The sequence below is a fragment of the Heptranchias perlo genome, unplaced genomic scaffold (genome assembly GCF_035084215.1).
Source record: "Heptranchias perlo isolate sHepPer1 unplaced genomic scaffold, sHepPer1.hap1 HAP1_SCAFFOLD_60, whole genome shotgun sequence".
Taxonomy (NCBI): domain Eukaryota; kingdom Metazoa; phylum Chordata; class Chondrichthyes; order Hexanchiformes; family Hexanchidae; genus Heptranchias; species Heptranchias perlo.
In genome coordinates this window covers 2,441,735-2,464,899 of record NW_027139623.1, presented here as the reverse complement: position 1 = coordinate 2,464,899, position 23,165 = coordinate 2,441,735, and the positions used below count along the sequence as shown (strand labels likewise).

General features: G+C 44.4%; 4 protein-coding genes across 8 annotated transcripts in view; 2 read left to right on the top strand and 2 right to left on the bottom strand.

Moving 5' to 3' along the window:
- LOC137316682 (zinc finger protein 850-like) overlaps positions 1 to 23,165 on the top strand; it is a gene marked incomplete at its 5' end in the record, with an annotated part of 239,239 nt that overhangs the window by 90,381 nt on the left and 125,693 nt on the right. The window lies entirely within an intron of this gene.
- LOC137316727 (zinc finger protein 211-like) lies at positions 88 to 21,846 on the bottom strand. 5 transcript variants are annotated; one of them, XM_067980582.1, is made up of 3 exons: positions 7,270 to 7,608; positions 6,639 to 6,725; positions 88 to 1,278 (listed from the first exon to the last, which is right to left on the bottom strand). In XM_067980582.1, exon 3 carries the CDS (start codon positions 924 to 926, stop codon positions 252 to 254), a length of 675 nt encoding a protein of 224 aa, XP_067836683.1. In that variant the 5' UTR covers positions 927 to 1,278; positions 6,639 to 6,725; positions 7,270 to 7,608; the 3' UTR covers positions 88 to 251. The 5 variants fall into 5 exon arrangements, with proteins under 5 accessions (XP_067836683.1, XP_067836685.1, XP_067836682.1 ...); XM_067980584.1 differs by having other exon boundaries at positions 7,395 to 7,608; XM_067980581.1 differs by lacking the exon at positions 7,270 to 7,608 and adding an exon at positions 6,852 to 7,260.
- On the top strand, positions 9,844 to 10,461 carry LOC137316729 (histone H1-like). The gene has a single exon (XM_067980588.1). It carries the CDS (start codon positions 9,844 to 9,846, stop codon positions 10,459 to 10,461), a length of 618 nt encoding a protein of 205 aa, XP_067836689.1.
- LOC137316753 (histone H2B 1/2-like) lies at positions 16,621 to 16,995 on the bottom strand. Its single transcript, XM_067980613.1, has one exon. The coding sequence runs from the start codon at positions 16,993 to 16,995 to the stop codon at positions 16,621 to 16,623; it is 375 nt and encodes a 124-aa protein (XP_067836714.1).

The window sequence follows — 23,165 nt, the reverse complement described above, 5'->3', positions numbered from 1 at the left end:
AGTGATAAGATGGATTCCACTCACTTCATCATGAGTTCTCAAACTGCCTCTCTTATCATCGAGATATCAAGGACTGGACACACTGTGTTCAAATGAAAGCTTATTTATTTGACACTTGTACAGAATATTAAACTCCAGCCCAGTTAAAGGGATTATTAACATCAGAAACAACCCCCAACAGTCAGAATGAACATGGTTCAGTCCTGGATGTGATTAACATCAGCAATAACAGCAGAATCCAACCCCTGCAGTCACATGTGAACCCGCTGGTGACTCAGCAGGTGGGATGATTGAGTGAATCCCATCCCACACACAGAGCAGGTGATGGGCCTCTCCCCAGTGTGAATACGTTCATGTCTCAGCAGTTCCCATTTTCTTTTAAAGCTCTTCTCACAGTTCGAACATTTAAAGGGTCTCTTATCAGTGTGAACAAGTTGGTGTTCAATGAGGCCGGATGAACAAGTGAATTCCTTCCCACACACGGAGCAGGTGAACGGCCTCTCCCCAGTGTGAACTTGCTGATGTCTCAGCAGGTGGGATGATCGAGTGAAACTCTTCCCACACACGGAGCAGGTGAACAGCCTCTCCCCAGTGTGGACTCGCTGGTGTGTCAGCAGGTTGGATGACTGAGTGAATCCCTTCCCACACACGGAGCAGGTGAACGGCGTCTCCCCAGTGTGAGTGCGTTGGTGTGTCAGCAGATCACTTTTTCTTTTAAAGCTCTTCTCACAGACAGAACATTTAAAAAGTCTCTTATCAGTGTGAACAAGTTGATGTTCAATGAGGTTGGATGACTGAGTTAATCCCTTCCCACACACGGAGCAGGTGAATGGCCTCTCTCCATTGTGCCTGCGTCGATGAGTTTCCAGCCGGGATGAGTAACTGAATCCCCTCCCACATTCCCCACATTTCCACGGTTTCTCCATGGTGCGGGTGTCCTTCTCTCTCTCCACGTTGGAGATCAGTAGAAGTCTCGTCTGCACAGAGAACACGTGTCTCGTTTCTCTCCACTGTGAATGGTGTGATGTTTCTTCAGGCTGTGTAACTGGTGAAAGCTCTTCCCACAGTCAGTGCACTGGAACACTCTCAATCGGGTGTGTGTGTCTCGCTGCTATTGCAGTCACAGTGATGTTTGAAATGTTTTCCCACAGATAGAACAGATCAACCTTTCTCCTATATTTTAAGGCCGATAATCTTCAGGTGCTGGTGAATGGAGTCAGATCTTGACGTGATGTTTGGTTTGAGTTTCTCGTCTGCAAATCCACCCCTTGTAATACCCTGTAAAAGGAGATAACAAAAGTCCTCACTGTGAATACAGGATAGAAATTCAGAACAGGCCATTCCAGTTCCTGTGGAACATTCTTCCCGCTCATTCCCCCAGACTGTAAATCCCCGTCCAGACACTCACCCTCCTCCCTCTGCTGAAACCCAAACCCATCACACCATCTCCAACATTTTTCCTTCTATTTAAGTTTTCTCTCTCTCCTGAAGATCCTGACTCTGACTGGGTTCAGTTCTGCACTGAATGGTTCCCCTCCCTCTCCTCCCCTGAAGGTGCTGACTCTGGTTGGGATCAGTTCTACACTCACTGGTTCCCCTCTCCTCTCCTGAATATGCTGAATCTGGCTGTGTGTATATGCTCTGCCCCTCATTTCTACACAATGTCCCTCGCTATAGCTGCCTGTAAGCCGTCCATCTGTGATATCTCCCAATTTTGGCGACAGACTGTCTCTGACCAGTTACCATTTCTCCTTCATTTAAAGAATATCCTTGACCTGTCACAATTTCTCCTTCATTTTCAGACACTCCTTGATCAAACACCATTTCTCCTACATTTATAGATGCTCTCTTTTCCTTCAGATTTCTCCTTCATTTACAAACTCTCCCTGACCCGTCAGCATTTCCCTTCATTATTAGACGCTCCCTGACCCATCACTGTTTCTCCTTCAGATGTCGACACTACCTGACCTGTCAACAATTCTCCTGCATTTACAGACACTCCCGGACCAATCACCGTTCCTCCTTCATTTACAGACACCCCCTGACCAGTCACCATTTTGCCTTCATTTACAGACAATCCCAGAACAAACACCATTTCTCCTTCATTTGCAGACACTGCCTGACAAGTCACCATTTCTCCATCATTTACAGACACTGCCTCATCTGTCACCATTTCTCCCTCCTTTATAGACACTCCGTCACCCGTCACCATTTCGCCTTCATTTTTAGACACTCCCTGACCTGTCACCATGTCTTCTCCCATTTATAATACTCCCTTACCAGACACCATTTCAAATTCATTTATAGACACTCCCTGACACGTCACCATTTCTCTTTCATTTATAGATATTCCCTGACCCTTCACCGTTTTTCCTTCATGTATAGACACTCCCTTACCAGACACCATGTTTCCATCATTTACAGACACTCCCTAACCAAACAATTTTTCCTGGCACTTTACATGATTGTGAGGTTTATTCTGTATCTGTCAGTCTCTGATAATGTGTGTGAGTATGAGATTCATTCTGTTCCTGTCAGTCTCTGGTATTGTATGTGATTGTGGGGTTTATTCTGTATCTGTCAGTCTCTGATACTGTATATGAGTGTGGTGTTTATTCTGTAGATGTCTGTCTCTGGTACTGTGTGTCAGTGTGGGATTTATTCTGTGTCCGTCTGTCTCCGATACTGTAGATGTGTTTGGGGTTTATTCTGTATTTGTCTGTCTCTGGTACTGTATATGAGTGGGGGGTATATACTGTATCTGTCTGTCCCTGGTACTGTATATGAGTGGGTGGTACATATTGTATCTGTCTGTCTCTGACACTGTATGTGAATGTGGGGATTATTCAGTATCTGTCTGTCTCTGATACTGGAAATGAGTGTGGTTTTTGTTCTGTATCTCTCTGTCTCTGGTACTGTTTGAATGTGGGGTTTATTCTGCATTTGTCAGTCTCTGGTACTGTGTGAGAGTGTGGGGTTCATTTTGTGCCTGTCAGTCTGTGGTACTGTACCTGTGTGGGGTTTATTCTGTATTTTTCAGTCTCTGATACTGTACATGAGTTTGGGGTTTATTCAGCATCTGTCTGTCTCTGATACTGGAAATGATTGTGGTTTTTGTTCTGTATCTGTCAGTCTCTGGTGCTGTATTTGATTGTGAGATTCATTCTGTATCTGTCAGTCTCTGGTACTGTGTGTGAATTTGGGATTCATTCTGTATCTGTCAGTCTCGGGTACTGTGTGTGAGTGTGGGATTCATTCTGTATCTGTCTGTCTCTGGTACTGGAAATGAGTGTGGGGTTTATTCTGCATCTGTCTGTCTCTGGTACTGTTTGAATGTGGGGTTTATTCTGTATCTGTCAGTCTCTGCTGCTGTATGTGAGTGTGGGGTTTATTCAGTATTCTGTCTGACTCTGGTACTGTATATGAATGTGGGGTTTATTCTGTATCTGTCAGTCTCTGGTACTGTGTGTGAATTTGGGATTCATTCTGTATCTGTCTGTCTCTGGTACTGCAAATGAGTGTGGGGCTCATTCTTTATTTGTCTGTGTCTGGTACTGAACATAAATGTGAGGATTATTCTGTATCTGTCAGTCTCTGGTACTGTGTGTGAGTGTGGGATACATTCTGTGCCTGTCAGTCTGTGGTACTGTACGTGTGTGGGGTTTATTCTGTATCTGTCTGTAACGGGTACTGTATGCGAGTGTCAGGTTTATTCTGCTTCTGACTGTCTCTGGTGCTGTATATGAGTGTGTGGTTTATTCTGTACTTCTCAGTCTCTGACACTGTATATAAGTGTGGGGTTTATAATGTATCTGGTACTGTACATGAGTATGTGGTTTATTCTGTATCTGTCTGTCTCTGGTACTGTGTATGAGTGTGGGATTCATTCTGTATCTGTCTGTCTCTGGTGCTGTATGCAAATGTGGGGTTTCTCCTGTATCTGTCAGTCTCTGATACTGTATATGAGTTTAGGATACATTCTGTATCTGTCAATCTCAGCTAATTTATCTCAGTCTGGGTTTCATTCTATAATTCAGTCTCTGAGACCATGTGCAAGTCTGGATTCATTCTATATTCTTATTTCAGTTTACATTATTGTATTTGAAACTATATCTTTAATACTTTAAAGTATATGCAGTATTTATCGAGTGTTTAATTTGTAAATATTGATACACTTTTGGATTTTCTTTAATCAAACAACGTATGTGAGTTTTGGAGTAGTATTACATCTTCATCTCTGAACTCTGTTGTGAATGATAATGTACCTTTCAATCTGTTCATGGTGAAATTATTTAACTGGTATATAATGTGTAGCTCAGTCGATAATAATGGAATTAATTCTGTATCTCAGTCTGACACTGAGATTTTTGGACTGGAATGTAATATATAGCTCAGCCTGCACTCATAGATTTGATAATGTATCAATCAGTCTGTTACTGTATGAGATTTTTGGACTGGTGTGTAACATGTAGCTCAGTCTGTGCTAATGGAATTGATGTATCTTTGAGTCTGGTATGGTCTGACAGTGTTGGACTGCTATATAATGTTTGGCTCAGTCTGCACTAATGGAATTGATACATTATCATTCAATCTGACACTAAGATTTTTGGACTGGCATGTTATGTGTAACTCAGTCTGCAGTAATTTCACTTAGAGATTCATTCTGTATTTGTCTGACTGTTACTTTGTGATTCATTCTGTATCTGTCAGCCTGTTGTACTGTTTGTGAGTGTAGGATTCATTCTCTATATGTCAGTCCCTGGTACTGTATGTGAATGAGATTCATTCTGTTCCTGTCAGTCTGTGGCACCATGTGTGAATTTGGGATTAATTCCATATCTGTCAGTCTCTGGTGCTGTATGTGAGTGAGACATTCATTCCATATCCATCAATCTCTGATACTGTATATGAGTGATATATATACTGTATCTGTCAGTCTGTGCTACTGTATGTGAGTGTGGGATTCGTTCTGTATCTGTCAGTCACTTGTACATTGTGTGAGTGAGGGATTCATTTTATATGTCAGTCTCTGGCACTGGATCTGAGTATGAGATTCATTATTTATCTGTATCTAATTTGTATCTCAGTTTACAGCATGGTGCTCAAAACTGTATCTTTAATACCTAAATGTATAAATAATTTTTCCCAGTATTTAAGTGGTAGATAATCATATCCTTTAAAATCTGATGCTGTAGGTCATAATCAGAGAATGAGTGCACTTTTTGGGCTACTACTAAATCTGCATCGATGTGAACACAGTTGTGATTTAGTGTATCTTCCAAACTTATATGGTGACATTTTTGAACTTGTTTACAATGTGTAGCTCAGTCTGCATAAATGGAATACTGTATATTTCAGTCTGAATCTGTATTGGTCTTTTGTATTGGTATATAATATGTAGCTCAGTCTGCACTAATGGAATTGATACTGTATCTTTCAATCTGACACTGAGATTTGTGGACTGGTCCCTAATTTGTAACTCAGTCTGCACTAATGTAGGTGACTGTGAGATTCATTTTGTATCTCTCAGTCCGTGATACTGTGTGGGATTTATTGTGTATCTTGTGAGTGGTTTGTTTGAGTTTGCGATTCATTCAAGAAATACAGTCTCTGATGCTGTGTGAGTGTGGGATTCATACTTTATCTGCCAGTCTCTGCTACATTATGAGATATTTGGGATTCATTTTATGTCAACTTTGGTACCATAAAAGAGTGTGAGATTTATTCTGTATCTATCTATAATTATTCTCTCTGATTACATTATAGTGTTAAATACTGTAGCTTTAATATCTTCATGTTGAAATAGTTTTTTCTCATTTAATTGGTAAATATGGATAAACTTTAGAATTTCATGCTGGAGGTTTTTAATCAGATAATTTGTGTATCTTTGGACTACTGTTAAATCAATATCTCTGTGTACTATTGTGAATGGTAATATATATTTCAAACTGATAATGATTTTTGAATTGGTATATAATGTGTAGTTCAGTCTGTACTATTGTAATCGATACTGTGTTTTTCAGTCTAATATTGTATGAGATTTTTGGACTGGTATGTAATGTGTATCTCAGTCTGCACTAATAGAATTGACACTGTATCTTTAACTCTCATACTATGAGTGTATTATAAACTGGTTTCTAATTTCTTTCTCAGGTTACACTGTCACAGCATTTCTCGGTCTGATACTGCAGATGAGTTTTGGACTTGGCTGCAATTTGTATCTCATGATACACTATTCAAATGGATACTGCATGTATTAAAGTCACATGTGCGAGTTGTGGGGTGGTATTCAATTGGAATCTCGGGGTACATTATTGGGGTTCATTCTGTCCCTTTCAATTGAGTACTATGTGTGATTTCTATCTGGTATTTAATGTTGCCCTATTGTGAGATTGACACAGTGCCTTTCAATCCGAGAGTGTGATTTTGACTGGGCTTTTTGTATCCACCTGTCAGCGGGACTGAGTTAGGGGGAAATGGAACAGTGTCTGCCTCACCTGCTCTGTTTGATGGTTGGATTGAAAATGTGTCTCTGGAATTTAAGATCAGTGTGGGACTGACTACTTCTGCTGTCTGAGACTGTGGAACTGATGACCTGTCTGTGTCTCTGTGCTCTGTGTGAGTGATAATATACTTACTGTGTGTGAGAAGGAGCTGGCTGCACTGTTCCTTGTGCCTCGGGTGGAGGAAACATCACATTCATTATGGATCCTTCAAGGATTTGCCTGTAGAAAGAAAATTATCTCTTGTTACTCAGGAACAGGTGAGGTAGAAAATACAAAAGTGATCAGTTTAATATCTCTGTTAATGATTATTATGAATATCCACAAATGAAAACCAGTGATACAAACAGTGTCAATGTCTGACTCCACTGCAGTACTGCAGCACTCAGCTTCTGCACACCAGGTGTGTTCGACGATTTTAAAACAATTTCGTGACATCCAGACACAACCCAACCCCTGCACTGGTCCGTGAATGGGACGACCCGATGGGGCAGGGACCTTTTTAACCGGTCAGGTTTCTCAACTCCTCGAACATGGGACTAACCGTTCACCCGAAACCAAGCAACCGCTGTTTAAAATGTGTCCTTCAAACTTCTCACCTGATGCCTGCAATTGATACTGCTTGTCTAACTCCCCACATCCTGACTGTTCACTGTTCATTAACAGGGTGAGACTGGAACTGAACCAGGAACATTCACCACTGATTTGGGGAGAGAAAGCAGCAATGATTTTAAATAGCAGTTTCTTCCCATTCTGTCCCCCTTACCCTGGACACACCCTGGACACACACAGCCCGAGAATGACCTCTCCCTTCCCCCGCTCACTCCATGTTCCGGGACCAGTTCCTGATCCACTCCGCCTCTTACAAACAGCCCCCGGACTCCCCCTGACCTTCCCCCGGACTCAATGCCGATCTCTGAGCCCATCTGCGGACACGGTCCCGAAGCGATGAGCTGCTGTAACGAGACTGCTCTTTGCTCCCTTCCCCCGGGGGCCGTGATCTCTCCATTCCCGGCTGTTTTAAACCATCTTCTTCCGCTCACTGAGGGAATGGCGCCCACAGGCCGAGCTCGGGGAGGGCAGCGCGCATGCGCTCTTCTGCTCACCAACAACCAGCGCTGGGGGCGGGGCTGAGTCACGCATGCGCAGATATCTGGTTTAATTCTCAATACAAAAATCGATGGAAACTTTCCCCAATTGGAATTTTTCCGAGTCTGAGCAAAGGAAGTGGGTCTGGGGGAAAGGTCAGAGGGAATGGGGTCCACAGGCAGTGCAGGAACAGGCACCAGAATGGAAAACAGATGGGATTCCACCAGTGCCTAACGCTGGAATCCAGACTGACTTTACAATCTCTAACTATTAAACGAGATGTTTCCATCCCTGCTGTTTCTCTCGGTATCTTTTAATGGAAAAGAGTCTTTCAGAGATAAAGTGAGCGGCTGTGAAATGAGCCAATTGGTTCTTTTCATTCTTGGTCCCTTTACTGATAAAGAAACTTGTGACTCCGTAACGGGAGGCCGGATTCCTCGAACCAATCCTGGAGAAACATGGGAGGAAAGTGGGAGTCGGTGTATTTGCTGGGACCGTGTAGGATTAATATTTGACGGCAACAGTCCCAGATTATTTCAATCGGAGTGAAAATCTCGGTCACTGAGAGAAATGCAGAAGGGCCCTGAGCTGCAAAATTTCAGAGGGTACAACATGCAACAGAGGGTTAAATGCGTGACACTGTCCCTGAATGTGGGATTAATAATGTGTCTGTCTCTGAAATAATATCAGTGAGAGATGAGACTGCATCTTCTGTCACTCCAGCTTGGAATGGCAATTGGAATGGAGAATTTTCCAATTTGTTACTGGGTGAAAACGGGACATTGCAGGTCAGTTTCTCTCTCTCTTTTGTACAACTTATGAAGGTGGAATACTGCTGCTGAGCGTGCGACAGAGACACTGATGGGAAGCGTATGGCTGATACTCTGCCTGTCTGTATCTCTCTGGCGCTGCACACGAAGGTGGGATACTGTTTGCTGAGTGTGAAACGGACACACTGAGAGGAAGTGTGAGAATGATACTTTGTCTGTGTGCCTGTCTCTGTCTGTCTCTTTATCTGTCCGTCTGTATTTCTCTATCTCTAGCGCTGTACATGAGAGCGGGACAGTGTTATTGAGCGTAATATGAACACCCTGTTGGAAGGTAAAGACTGATTCTGTGTCTGTGAACAGACCTCCGGTGCTGTTGGTGAGACGGTCACTGTCCCTTCTCTTATGGATGAGCCGGTCTGACGGTGCATTTATCAGTCTCCAGTCGAGTAAGGAAAGGTGGAGAGAAACAGCCTGTAACTGTCTGACACTGGACTGCCTACGAATGTTGAATTTATTCAGTAACTGGCCGTCTCTGGGTGTTTAGAATGGGACGGATGGGACACCAGTTACTATTGTCTGTCAGTCAGTTTTGGAGGAGGGAGAGAAAGACAGAGAGACTGGAGGAGCCATGAGCGGATTATTTGTATTATCGCCTCAACCAAACATATTTCTGTGTGCAGACAATGTAATAATGTAAAACCAGATATGGATAATCACATCCACAGCTGTGATTGTCTCCTGTCCCTGAAACTGGGGACCAGACACTGTGAGGAGCGCCGGCCTCAGAGTGTTTAACAGTTACTGAGCTGGGAAACTACAACTAACCCCCGAGAATGTGCAGCACAGGCCGAGCGGGGAGGAAAGCCTGTCCCGGGAATTGTCAATCTGGCGAACAGTTTGTCCTGTGAATGTGAAGATGTGAACATTGTGTCAGAGAGAGTGTGTTAAAGGGGCGGGTGGGTGAGATTAATGTCACTGTGTTTGTGTGGCCGGTCTCATCGCCAGATTTCCGAGTCCCTTTTGAGTAAAATTTTAAAAAATCCCTGTCAAAGGATCGCCCTCCTCCCCTGCCGAGCTCCGAAGTGGAAATTTAAGGTAAAGTTTCAGATCAATTCAAGATTTCAGCCGAAAAACGGAGATCATGTCAGCGATCGGGTGAGAGAGCGCGATCAGTGCAGCAATGAAACGGGTTTAAATCGAAACTGGTGCTTTTAATTCCGGTGAAAGTTTTTCGACAGCAAACATACCGGTGTTACAGATGGGAAGGGGCTAGTCTGGGACTCTGGAGTGCCCGATTTGAAAAGGAATCGGGGAGTTTAAGAGGTGAGAGAAACACAGAGAGGCTGGAGGGGCCGGGAGCTGACAGCAGGATGTCTCCGCCCCGTCCGCTCTGTGCCTTCAAGTTGCTCTGTGCCGCCGCCTCTCGTTTCATTTCTGACCCAGCTCTGACTGTCAGAGAGATTTTCGACAGAGTCGCGGACATGACAGACACTGCAGCCGCCGAAACGGCACCTCCTGCCGCCGCCGCCGCTCCACCCAAGGCTCCCAAGAAGAAGAAGGCGGTTCCCAGACCCAAGACCACCGGCCCCCCGTTGGGAGAACAGATCCTTAAGATTGTGGCGGATTGCAAGGATCGCAAGGGGATATCCCTGGCCGCGATAAAGAAGGTTCTGGCTACCAAAGGCCTGGATGTGGAGAAGCTCCGGTCCCAGATCAAATTAAGTATCAAGAGAAATGTGGAAAAAGGCTCCCTGGTGCAGATCAAGGGCACGGGCGCCTCGGGCTCCTTCAGAGTCGCTAAGAAGGAAACCCAGGCAAAAGTGGTAAAGAAGGTGAAGAAACAAGTGACGAAGAAATCTCCCGGAAAGAAACCAGCGGCCAAAAAAACAGCCGTCAAGAAATTAACGGCCAAGAAACCAGCGGTCAAGAAATCGACCACGAAAAAGGCGGCGAAATCACCAATTAAGAAGAAAGCGGCGGCGAAGAAGCCCAAGACCCCCAAGACAGTGAAGGCGAAGGCGAAGAAGGTGGAAAAACCGAGGGCCAAGCCCAAGCCGAAGTCAGCAAAGCCTAAGAAAGCAGCGGGCAAAAAGAAGTAAAAAATCAAGTGCAACTTGTGACCATCTGAACCCAACGGCTCTTCTCAGAGCCACCCACGTCTCTCAGAAAAGAGCAGATCCCGGAATCAGATGATTCCTGTCCCGGGGCCGGGCTCAGATTTCAGATGGAAATAATTTCAAATAAACCCAGGGTCCTGGTGACTCGCTGACATTCGCTATCCCCGCCCCACCCCCACTGTCTGAAATAAAATAGAGAGAATGGGATGTCCGGGCCGGGCCTCACTGGAACTGGCGTGTGTTCGGCTCCAGTCCCAGTTCATTTTTTCTCACAGATTCAGGGCGAGAGTCCGTGACAGGGTAAAACTGGCGGAGATCCGCCGCTATCACAATTCAAACCCCAACACATGAGATTCTCCAAATCAGCTGCAATAAAGTGTTTGTAAACTGCTGAACCCGTCTGGGAGGGGATGTGTGGGGAGATCGAATCGGGTCTGGGACTGAAATGGAAGGAGGCGGGTTGACTTGTTCTAGAAGGGACTGTATTGAGGCAGGAATATTACTGACTGTTAATTGTAACGGGGTTTATTTAAAAGCTCCGTGTTTCTGTGAATCCTTGAATATGAAGCCCGAGTCTCTCAGGGTTTGTGCGGAGCGCTGTGTTTCGGTTCTATTATCCATAAACGGTTTGAAATTGGCGGGTGGAGAAAGCTGGAGGTGGAGCTGGAAGATCAAAGGCCGCACTCCGCTCTGTCCGTCACACTGACTCTCTCCTCCCCTCCCTGTTTAATATCTCACCCTGTCTCCTCCCCTCCCTCTCTCACCCTATTTCTTTCTCAGTCAGGTCGGTGCAGGCTGCATAAAAACGGAACCAGCATAAGTTTGTTATTCATTCAACAGTGATTTTAGTGAAGAATCATCATGTCTGGCAGAGGTAAAGGAGGCAAAGGACTGGGCAAAGGCGGAGCAAAGCGGCACCGGAAAGTGCTTCGTGATAACATCCAGGGGATCACCAAACCAGCCATCCGCCGCCTGGCTCGCCGTGGCGGTGTCAAACGGATCTCGGGTCTGATCTACGAGGAAACCCGCGGGGTGCTGAAGGTTTTCCTGGAGAATGTGATCAGGGACGCGGTCACCTACACTGAACACGCCAAGCGCAAGACGGTCACTGCCATGGATGTGGTGTACGCTCTGAAACGGCAGGGCCGCACTCTCTATGGATTCGGCGGCTGAACGTCACGGTCCTTTCAAACCGAACACAAAACAAAGGCTCTTCTAAGAGCCACCCACCGCCTCACAGAGAGAGCACTGACCTGGGAACGGGGAGTGGAAAGATCTCGGGATGGGGAACTCGTTTCCGATATTTAATTAGTATGGGGAGATTCCCCAACACTCGGTACAGGGAGATCAGAAACAACGGCCCGGGTTCTCGGCCATCCCGAGAGAAGGAGCGGAATTCCAGGTTTCACGGTATAAATGAACAGGCGGTGATACAGACTCTTTCCCCAGACATTACAATCTCCGCTCAGAGTAAAATCCCTCCTCACTCCCTCTCCCGCTGTGTCCTCTCTGCTCGCTCTTTATTTCCTGCCCTCATTCAATTATCAGTTCGATGTGAAGTTTCTGTTTGAGGAGCGGTTCACCGGGCCGGAACTGGCGGGATTTTTGAAATTGAAGCTGGACTTTGTCCCGTTACGGAAAGCAATGACCGGGGCTTTATTCGCGCCCGTTTACAGACAGATCAGAGAATGAACCGGAATGTGAAACAGCCTGAGGTTTGAGCTGAGGAGTAGGAAATAATGGAGATTATAAAGAGAGAGATTCTTAAATTGCTGGAAGGAAATAAGATTTTCTTGAAACTGTTATTTGATGCTCTGAAATTGGCGGGCTTTTTGAAATTGAAGATTAATTTCAGCTCAGCCAATTGGGGCCCAATATCTCCCGCCGTTTCGTTCTGACTGACAGAGCTCGGTTCAATCATCGTCCAGGGGCGATCCCTCCCTGACTGGGTGTGGGACTGAAGCCAATCAGAGGCCAGGGGCGGATCCCCTTAGACCCTTTATAAGGCGGCCCCAGAGCGCAGTCCGTATTAACAGTCTTTGTGTCTCAGGTTGTGTTGAGATCTGTTCAGAAAATGGCCAGGACCAAGCAGACAGCGCGTAAATCGACTGGCGGCAAAGCTCCTCGCAAACAGTTGGCTACCAAAGCGGCGAGGAAGAGCGCTCCAGCCACGGGCGGAGTGAAGAAGCCTCATCGCTACAGACCCGGCACTGTGGCTCTGAGGGAGATCCGCCGCTACCAGAAATCCACCGAGCTGCTGATCCGCAAACTGCCCTTCCAGCGCCTGGTGCGAGAGATCGCTCAGGACTTCAAGACAGACCTGCGCTTCCAGAGCTCGGCCGTCATGGCCCTGCAGGAGGCCAGCGAGGCTTACCTGGTGGGGCTGTTTGAGGACACCAACCTGTGCGCCATCCACGCCAAGCGAGTCACCATCATGCCCAAAGACATCCAGCTGGCCCGCCGCATCCGCGGGGAGCGCGCCTAAACCCGACCCGGCTTCAGCACCAAGTGCAACAAAGGCTCTTTTCAGAGCCACCAAATCGGCGATGGAAAGAGCTGTGATCTCCTGGGTTGAAATGGTGCGATAGTGCAGGTAAAAATATACTAAAACGGGAAATTCATGAAGGGAGGGAGCGGATGTCAGGCGGGCACGACTCGTATTTGTAAACTGTCCATATCGCCCGTTATAACACCAGAGAGAGTTCGGAGTAGAGCTGATCTGTGAATTTTCGGGCAGGTAAAGTAGCAGTGTTAAATTTACACAAACAGACAAGGGTGACAATTCCAGAATGACCAACATCAGGAATTTGAAACGGACACAGTTTAATTTCCACACATCACACCCAGGATTGGAGGGAGGTGAATTCCACTCATGCAGCGCAGACTGAGTCCCATCATCACTTCCAGTGCCACATTTGGACAGGGAAAGTGCTGGCAAACAGGTACAGAAAGATCTGATTTCGATCCTACTCTTTCACATCAGGTATCCACATCCCCAGTGTCAATTTAACTGGGACATATGCACAGGGAGAGGCTCGGGCACTCGTGCAAAGTATAAGAAATGCAAGTTCTCATTTCCGATATAGTATCAGCTTGGCTCTGTTGGAAATATTTTAACCTCTAAAGAACCAGACTCGGATCAAATGAAGTTTGTCTATTATCCCTCTCCAGCTGTAGAATCAGTGTAAAACTTAGTGACACATTCACTGCGGTACTCGTCACTGACACAGGAACAGACTGACAGGGACAGAATAAATCCCTCTCACAGCCAATAACGGATAAATTTCATTCACTGATTCAGCAATCGCTGACACAATAATCAACACATCCGTCACCTTCTGGCGGACAAGTCTGGGAAATGGAAGTCAGACCGAGTAAGTGTTGTGGGAGGATGAGACTGTAAATCACACTTACAATAATGGCCGGAACACAATAGAGTGCCTCTTGTTGCCGATGATCAAACTGACCTGGTATTTCTGTATCCCACCCGCCCAGTTTAATGAACTGATTATTTTTTGTCTCATTTCCGATACAATCTGCAAATTTTAAACTATTGGAGGTTGGCGACATCTACTGTCCGGAAGCGAGTACTGCAACAGATCATTTGTATTTAAGAAGATATCGTTAGTTTCTAACTAATGGGAGGCAGTTAGATCTAGAATCGGAATCAAGGAACGTAAAATCACCAGATCCGAAACAGATTGCTTATTTTTAAATTAATTACTAACTCCGTTCAGACAGTAACCAGCCCTTCCAGAGATACAGTGGGTGGCTCTGAAAAGAGCCTTTGGGTTATCAGATTAAATCTTGGCCGCTTTACTTGCTCTTGGAGCTCACAGTGCTGGTTTTCTTCGGCAGCAGCACGGCCTGGATATTAGGCAGCACCCCGCCCTGGGCGATGGTCACCCGTCCCAGCAGCTTGTTGAGCTCCTCGTCGTTGCGGATGGCCAGCTGCAGGTGTCTGGGGATGATGCGGGTCTTCTTGTTGTCCCGGGCCGCGTTGCCGGCCAGCTCGAGGATTTCAGCCGTCAGATACTCGAGCACAGCAGCCAGATATACCGGGGCTCCGGCATCCACACGTTCAGCGTAGTTCCCCTTTCGCAGGTGCCTGTGAACACGGCCCACAGGGAACTGCAGTCCAGCACGGGATGAGCGAGACTTTGCCTGGCCCGAGCTTTCCCGCCGGTTTTTCCTCTTCCAGACATTTCCACAATCTCACAAACACTTTCACAAAGAATCGCATAGACCTCCTCAGGAGACTAACACGGGACGCAACCAACAGAGTACCCTTTGTCGTCCAGTACTTCCCCGGAGCGGAGAAACTACGCCATGTTCTCCGCAGCCTTCAACATGTCATCAATGAGGACAAACACCTCGCTATGGCCATCCCCACACCTCCACTACTCGCCTTTAAACAGCCACCCAACCTCAAACAGACCATCGTTCGCAGCAAACTACCTAGCTTTCAAGAGAACAGCGTCCACGACGCCACACAACCCTGCCACGGTAACCTCTGCAAGACATGCCAGATCATCGACACAGATACCACCATCACACGAGATGACACCACCCACCAGGTGCATGGTTCATACTCCTGTGACTCAGCCAACGTTGTCTACCTCATACGTTGCAGGAAAGGATGCCCCAGAGCATGGTACATTGGCGAGACCATGCAGACGCTGCGACAACGGATGAACGGACACCGCGCAACAATCGCCAAACAGGAGGGTTCCCTCCCAGTCGGGGAACACTTCAGCAGTCATGGACATTCATCCACCGACCTTCGGGTAAGCGTACTCCAAGGCGGCCTTCGAGACACACGACAACGCAAAATCGTCGAGCAGAAATTGATAGCCAAGTTCCGCACCCATGAGGACGGCCTCAACCGGGATCTTGGGTTCATGTCACGCTACACGTTACCCCACCAGCGAACAAATGTTATCTGTTTTTAATATAATGGGTCATTTGCTGGCTCTCTCTGCCTTCCGGATGTTTCTGCCTCTCTCTGTGTTTTTTTTTTCTCTGTTTTTTTTCCCTGTTTGTTCTTTTATTGAATGTGTATTCGGAGGTTCTGCAGGTAACACCTCTCTGTCTGAACACGGTGATTGCCTTGGCAACGGGCAGTTGCAGGGGCAGTCTGTAAACACCATTTATTATTGTTCAATATGTATAAATGCGTAGGCTTCAAGGAGATCTTGAAACATTTGCCTGAGGAAGGAGAAAATCTCCGAAAGCTTGTGAATTTAAAATAAAATTGCTGGACTATAACTTGGTGTTGTAAAATTGTTTACAAAGAATGAAGAATGATTTCCGTATTTACCCTTCTTATAGACTAAAAGATCATCTGATTGGTTCTTCTTTAATACACCTCATTTGCCTATTTCATTAACCAATCAGATAGCTGGGAATCAGAAGAGGGCGGGATTTACCGGCCTCAACGGTCAGACCAGGAATTTGATGAATTTCAAAAAGCCCGCCAATTTCAGTGTAGTAAAGGACCGGATTTCGATCAATGTCGCCCTGAGCACAAGATTTTAAACCCGTTCTTTTTATCGTGTCTTATTCAGCGCTACCCGTCACCAATCGCTGGCGCTATTTTAAAATCTGCTTTAAATTTTCGCTAATTTTATCATCGCTTTCAAACTGTACCGAACGGGACAAAAATCCCCATTCACAGCATTCCGTGAAGGGACACGTTTCAATTTAGTCTTTATAAAAGTGACACGTTATAGATTGGTCCCTTCTCAAAGAGCCGAGAGTGTTTCTGTGAAAAGAGGGACCCGGACGGAGTTCTCATTCTGCCCCTATTCCGCTATGTTACTGCAAGGGGAGGGTTTGCTTTTAATGTGGGGAGACTGAATTCATAGAGATAATGGAAATGCGAAGGGGTCATTCAGGGTGTGTTCGTCGCCGGAATAGTAACGCTGTAAGAACAAAGCGAATGGGAAGGAGCGGATCAGAAACTCGTGTTCAGTTTATGGGTCAGAAATTTCAACGGCGTTGAGTATCAGCTTTCAATTGGAATAATATCGCGGTGTTAAAAACATACTATGTAAATATATCGGAAATGCAGCTCCTTCAGAGAGGTTGTGGGTGGCTCTTAAAAGAGCCGTTGTTTTTTTTTCAGTACATTGTGGAGTTTTACTTGGAGCTGGTGTACTTGGTCACCGCCTTTGTCCCTTCCGACACGGCGTGCTTGGCCAGTTCCCCGGGCAGCAGCAGGCGCACGGCGGTCTGGATCTCCCGGGAGCTGATGGTCGCCCGTTTATTATAATGGGCCAGGCGGGAAGCCTCACCCGCGATGCGCTCGAAAATATCGTTCACAAAGGAGTTCATGATGCTCATGGCCTTGGAGGAGATGCCGGTGTCGGGGTGAACCTGCTTCATCACTTTGTAGACGTAGATGGAGTAACTCTCCTTCCTCGACTTTCTCCGCTTCTTGCCGCCCTTGGCTGGTGCTTTATTCAAGGTTTTCTTGGCGCCCTTCTTGGGAGCTGCTTTCTTGTCCTCAGGCATTTTCAACTGAATTTCAGACCCAGAAATGACCCAAATCCGCTCCGAGCTCGGATTAAATAGGCAGCCCCACAGCCCTATGGTAATGAGGGATGGGGGAAGGCAATGATTGTGATTGGACGATTGGGCGTGAGGACACAAAACATTTACTTTCACTCTCTGATTGGTTTCTTCAGATATCCAATCACATTTAGTATCTGCCACCAATCACAAACACGCTCACACTGCACATTGTCCGGTTTCAGCAATTTGTTCCGAACTGTTGCAGTTCTGCTTCCGGCCAGTAGATGTCCCCAAACCCCGGGTCATTGAAGTTGACAGATGAGAGAGGGACAGAAGATAAACTCATTCTTCACATTATATTGCACGGGTGGGATTTGGAGAAACTGGGAATGGAGAACATTTTGTTGGACCAAACATGAGTTGGAATGCTGTATTAAATGCTTGTAATTAATTTTGGGGGTATAGCCTAAACTGAGGAAGAATGCAACAAAATACAAGAAGATTTAATAAGCTTGCTGAAAGGCGGAGGAAATGGACATTTAGTTACCAAATAGAAAGTTGTGAGGTGGTGCATTTTGCTCGGGGGAATAAGGAGGCCAAACACTGCTTGGAAAATAAGAGTCTAAATGGTGTAGAAGAGCAAAGTGATTTAGGGGTACAGATTGACAAATCATTAAAAGTAGCAACACAGGTTGATGAGGCCACAGAAAGCAAACACAGCACTGGGGTTTATTTCGAGAGGAATAGAATTGATAAGCAGATAAGTTATGGTGAACTGTAATTTAAACTGTCAAACCTTCTGCCAAACTGTTAAACCTTCCCTTTTTGAAATCCATGCTGACTATTCTTTATTATATTTTCGGTTTCTAGATGTTTTTCTATTGCTTCATTGAGTAAAAGATTCCATGATCATTCCTACCACCGACCTTTAGTTAACTGGTCTATAGTTCCCTGGAATTGTTCGATCTCCTGTTTTAAATTATAAGAATCACATTAACTGTCATCCAGTCCTCTGGCACTATTCCTTTTTGTGATGATTTTTTCTATATATGTAACAGTGCCTCTGCTATCTTTTCCCTTGCTTCATTTAATATGTGCAGATGCAATCCATCTGGACCAGGAGTTTAACCACCCTTTCTAACTTAAATGTCTTGATATATTTATTGACCTCTTCCTCTAATATCATGTTCACCCTGTTAATCTCCCGGGTAAATACTGAGGAAAAGTAATCATTCAATATTTCTGGCATTTCACTGACGTTACCACTGAGTTTATTTTGTGCATCCCTTTGTGGCACTGAAGCTATTCTGATTTTCCTTGTTTTATTTATGCATCTGTAGAATAATTTACTGTTTCTTTTGATATTCCTTGATAATTTAATTTCGTAGTTCCTCTTTGCTTCCCCAATTGTTCTTGTGAAATCTTCCTGACCGTTTCCTATTCTCTGTTGTCATCCTCTCATTTAATATTTATGAATGAGAAATTCCACCAGCTTGTTGTGTCTGTTCAGGGGCTGGTGTTTGGGAAATATTTATTGTCTGTGATTAAAGTACCAGAAACTCAAAACCCAAACTCCACAGAAACACTCCATTTCTCCCTCTGAGTGAACTAATGCGCTATAATGGTGAGTATAGCTGCCTTCCAAACAGTTAATTCCAACAGGTTTGAATCCCAGTTCGCTTAATTCAGAAACACCAAGACTGGAACCGAATTTGATGATGTTCAGAGGGATCGTGCTTCCAAAACATAAACGGGTGTAATTTATATTAAAAAATACCTTTAAAGCTCATTTATTTCCCCCATAATGTTGAATTTAACTCTGTCCCTTTGTATTATTATTTCCCCTGATCTGTACTGTGGATATTGGACACAATTGTCCGGATTCAGTGAAATTAATTGATTTTCTGAAGTTTTTCCCTCTGCTGATTCCCGTTCCTTATTTAAATTATGTCGGATTAATCTTTCTGATCTGTAGAAGGGTCATAGTCCTGACCCGTTAACCCGAGCTTCCCTTCTCCACAGATGCTGCCGGACCTGCTGAGTCTTTCCAGCATTTTTGGTATTTTTTTCTCTCTATTTTATCCCTTTCACCTTTGACGGTCGCCATTAAAACTTCCAGCTTTGTGCTCAGTTTTTATTTCTGTTTCAGTTCGGTTTATTTGTATTAATCTAAATCGTGTCCTGAGAAATCAGACAGAAATATTGCGCAATGTCGAGTGAAATATAATGGGGCAAATTCACAACTATCGCTTGAGTGAAACAAAAACTTTATTCTGAATCAATTGTCTTAATATTTCACTGTCAAAATATGAAAAAATACGAGAGTAGAAGTTACAGAGAGAAACTATTTCCTCACATTGCACTTTGTCCTGAATCTGTCACAACGACAGACAATGTGAATTTGTTCCACTCTGTTACAGTTCTCACTTCCGGCCAGTAGATGTCAGACTGTATATTCATTCTTTATCTGTCAGTCTCCAGTACTGTCTCTGAGTTTGAGATTAATTCTCTCTCTTCAGTCTCTGGTACTGTGTGTGAGTGTGAAATTCATAATATATCTGTCAGTCTCCAGTACTGTATGTGAGTGTGGGATTTACTCTGTATCTGTCAGTCTCCGGTACTGTGTGTGATTGTGGGAATAATTCTGAATTTGTCAGTCTCTGGTACTCTGTGTGAAATTAGGATTAACTCTGTATCTGTCAGACTCAGGTACTGTGTGTGAGTGTGAGATTCATAATATATCTGTCAGTCACCAGTACTGTATGTGAGTGTGGGATTTACTCTGTATCTGTCAGTCTCCGGTACTGTATGTGAGTGTGGGATTTACTCTGTATCTGTCAGTCTCTGGTACTGTGTGTGATTGTGGGAATAATTCTGAATTTGTCAGTCTCTGGTACTCTGTGTGAATTTAGGATTAACTCTGTATCTGTCAGACTCAGGTACTGTGTGTGAGTGTGAGATTCATAATATATCTGTCAGTCTCCGGTACTTTATGTGAGTGTGGGATTTACTCTGTATCTGTCAGTCTCTGGTACTGTGTGTGAGTGAGGGATTAATTCTGAATTTGTCAGTCTTTGGTACTGTGTGTGAATGTAGGATTTACTCTGTATCTGTCAGTCTCAGGTACTGTGTGTGAGTGTGGGATTCATTCAGAATCTGTCAGTCTCTGGTACTGTGTGTGAGTGTGGGATTCATTCTGAATCTGTCAGTCTCTGGTGCTGCCTGTGAGTGTGGGATTCATTCTGCGACAGTCAGTCTCTGGTATTATATCTCAGCGTAGGATTCATTCTGTAACTCAATCTCTGGGACAAAGTGCAAGTCTGGATTCGTTCTGTATTTTTATTTCAGTTTGCAGTATGTTGCATGAAACTGTGTCTTTAATGCATGGTCCTTTGTCTAGCGTTAATTTGTAATTATGGATACACTTTTGGATTTTGTTTTAATCAAACAATGTTTGTGAGTTTTGATGTAGGATTATATCTTAATTTCTGTGAATACTATTTTAAATGATAATGTACATTTTAATACCTTACTGTGAAATTATTGGACGGGTATTTATTGTGTAGCTCAGTCTGGGCTAGTGGAATTGATACTTTATCTTTCAAGCTGACACTGTGTGATTTTTGGACTGGTATTTAATGTGTAGTTCAGTCTGCATTAATGGGATTGATACTGTATCTTTCAGTCTGACACTGTGTGCTGTATTTGGACTTGTGTGTAAGGAATAACTCAGTCTGCAATAATGGTATTGATGCCGTACCTTTCAGCATGAGTTGATCTGATTATTGGACTGGTTTGCAATGTGCAGCTTAGTCAACATGAATAGGATTGATACTGTATCTTTCAGTACGATAATGTATTCGAATGTTGGACCATATATAATATGAAGCTCAATCTGCACTAATGGAATTGATACTGTATCTTTCAATCTGACACTGAGATTTTTGGGCTGGTGTCTGTTGTGTAGCTCAGTCTGCACAAATGGAATTCAAACTGCATCTTTCAGCATGACCCTGAATGTGATTTCTGGACTGGTATCTAATGTGCAGCTCAGTCTGCACTAATGGGATTGATACTGTATCTTTCAGTCAGATACTGTGTGAGATTTGTATGCTGGTATGTAACGTGTGGGTCAGTCTGTACTAATCAAATCGAAACTGTATCTTTCAATCTGACACAGAGATTTTTAGACTGGTATGTGATGTGTAGCTCAGTCTGCATTAATGGAATTGATACTGTATCTTTCAATCTGATACTGTATGAGAATTTTGGACTTGTATCTAATGTGCAACACAGTCTCCGGTAAAGGAATTGAAACTGTCCATTTCATTCAGACACTATGAGATTTTTGGACATATATGTGATGCAAATATAGGTAACATCTGAACTGGTATCTAATTTATATCTTAGTGTCCAATATTGTCATGAATACTGCATCTTTAAGCTCATAATGTGTGTGAGTTGTGGGCTGGTATTTAATTTGAATCTCGGGGTACACTATTGTGATTGATTCTGTATCTATCAATCGGTACCATGTGTCAGTTCTATCTGGTATTTAATTTGTAGCTAAGGCTGAACTAATATGAGATTGACACAGTGCCTTTCAATCTGATACTGGGTGTGATTTTGGACTGGGAATTATTTATCTGCCCGTCAGTGGTACTGAGTTGTTGTGAAATGGAAATTCCATCTGTCTCTCCTGCTCTGTTTGACTGTTGGATTGGGATCAGTGTAGGATTAAATATTTCTGCTTGTCTGAGACTGTGGGAGTGATGACCTGTCTGTGTCTCTGTGCTCTGTGAGTGATAATATACATACTGTGTGTGAGAAGGAGCTGGCTGCACTGTTCCATGTGCCTCGAGTGGAGGAAACATCACACTGATTCTGGGTCCTTCAAGGATTTGCCTCTGGAAGAAAAAGTATCTCTTGTAATTCAAGAACAGGTGAGGTAGAAAATACAAAAGTGATCAATTGAATCTCTCTGTTAATAATCATTGTAAAATCCACAAATGAAAACCAGCGATACAAACAGTGTCAGTGTCTGACTCCACTGCAGTACTGCAGCACTCAGCTTCTGCACACCAGGTGTGTTGGGCTGTTTTACAACAATTTAGTGACATCCAAACACGGCCCACCCCCTGCACTGATCCATCAATGGGACTACCCGATGGGGCGGGGAGCTTTGCACATATCAGATTTCTAATCCCCTCTCCCTTGGAATGAACCATTCAACCGAAACAAAACAGCCACTGTTTAAAATGTGTCCTTCAAACTTCTCACATGATGCCTGCAATAGATGCTCTTTGTATAACACCCCACATCCTTACTGTCCGGCTCTGTTTACTGTTCAATAACAAACAAGAAATGTTAATGGGCGGGTTTAAAAAAAAATCAGATTTAATACCTGCCACAAATCACAAACACGCTCACACTGCACATTGTCCGGTTTCAGCAATTTGTTCCGAACTGTTGCAGTTCTGCTTCCGGCCAGTAGATGTCCCCAAACCCCGGGTCATTGAAGTTTACAGATGAGAGAGGGACAGAAGATAAACTCATTCTTCACATTATATTGCACGGGTGGGATTTAGAAAAACTGGGAATGGAGACGAGCTGTAAGTACATTTTGTTGGACCAAACACTACTTGTAATGCTGTGTTAAATTCTGTAATTGATTGAGGGGATACTGTCTATACTGAGGAATTGTAAACAATTTTACAATACCAAGTTATAGTCCAGCAATTTTATTTTAAATTCACAAGCTTTCGGAGACTTCCTCCTTTCTCAGGTAAATGTTTCAGGAGCTCCTTGAAGCCTACGCATTTATACATATAGAACAATACATGGTGTTTACAGACTGCCCCTGCAACTGCCCGTTGCCAAGGCAATCACCGTGTTCAGACAGAGAGGTGTCACCTGCAGAACCCCCGAATACACATTCAACAAAAAAACAAACAGGGAAAAAAAAACAGAGAAAAAAAACAGAGAGAGGCAGAAACATCCGGAAGGCAGAGAGAGCCAGCAAATGACCCATTATATTAAAAACAGATAACATTTGTTCGCTGGTGGGGTAACGTGTAGCGTGACATGAACCCAAGATCCCGGTTGAGGCCGTCCTCATGGGTGCGGAACTTGGCTATCAATTTCTGCTCGACGATTTTGCGTTGTCGTGT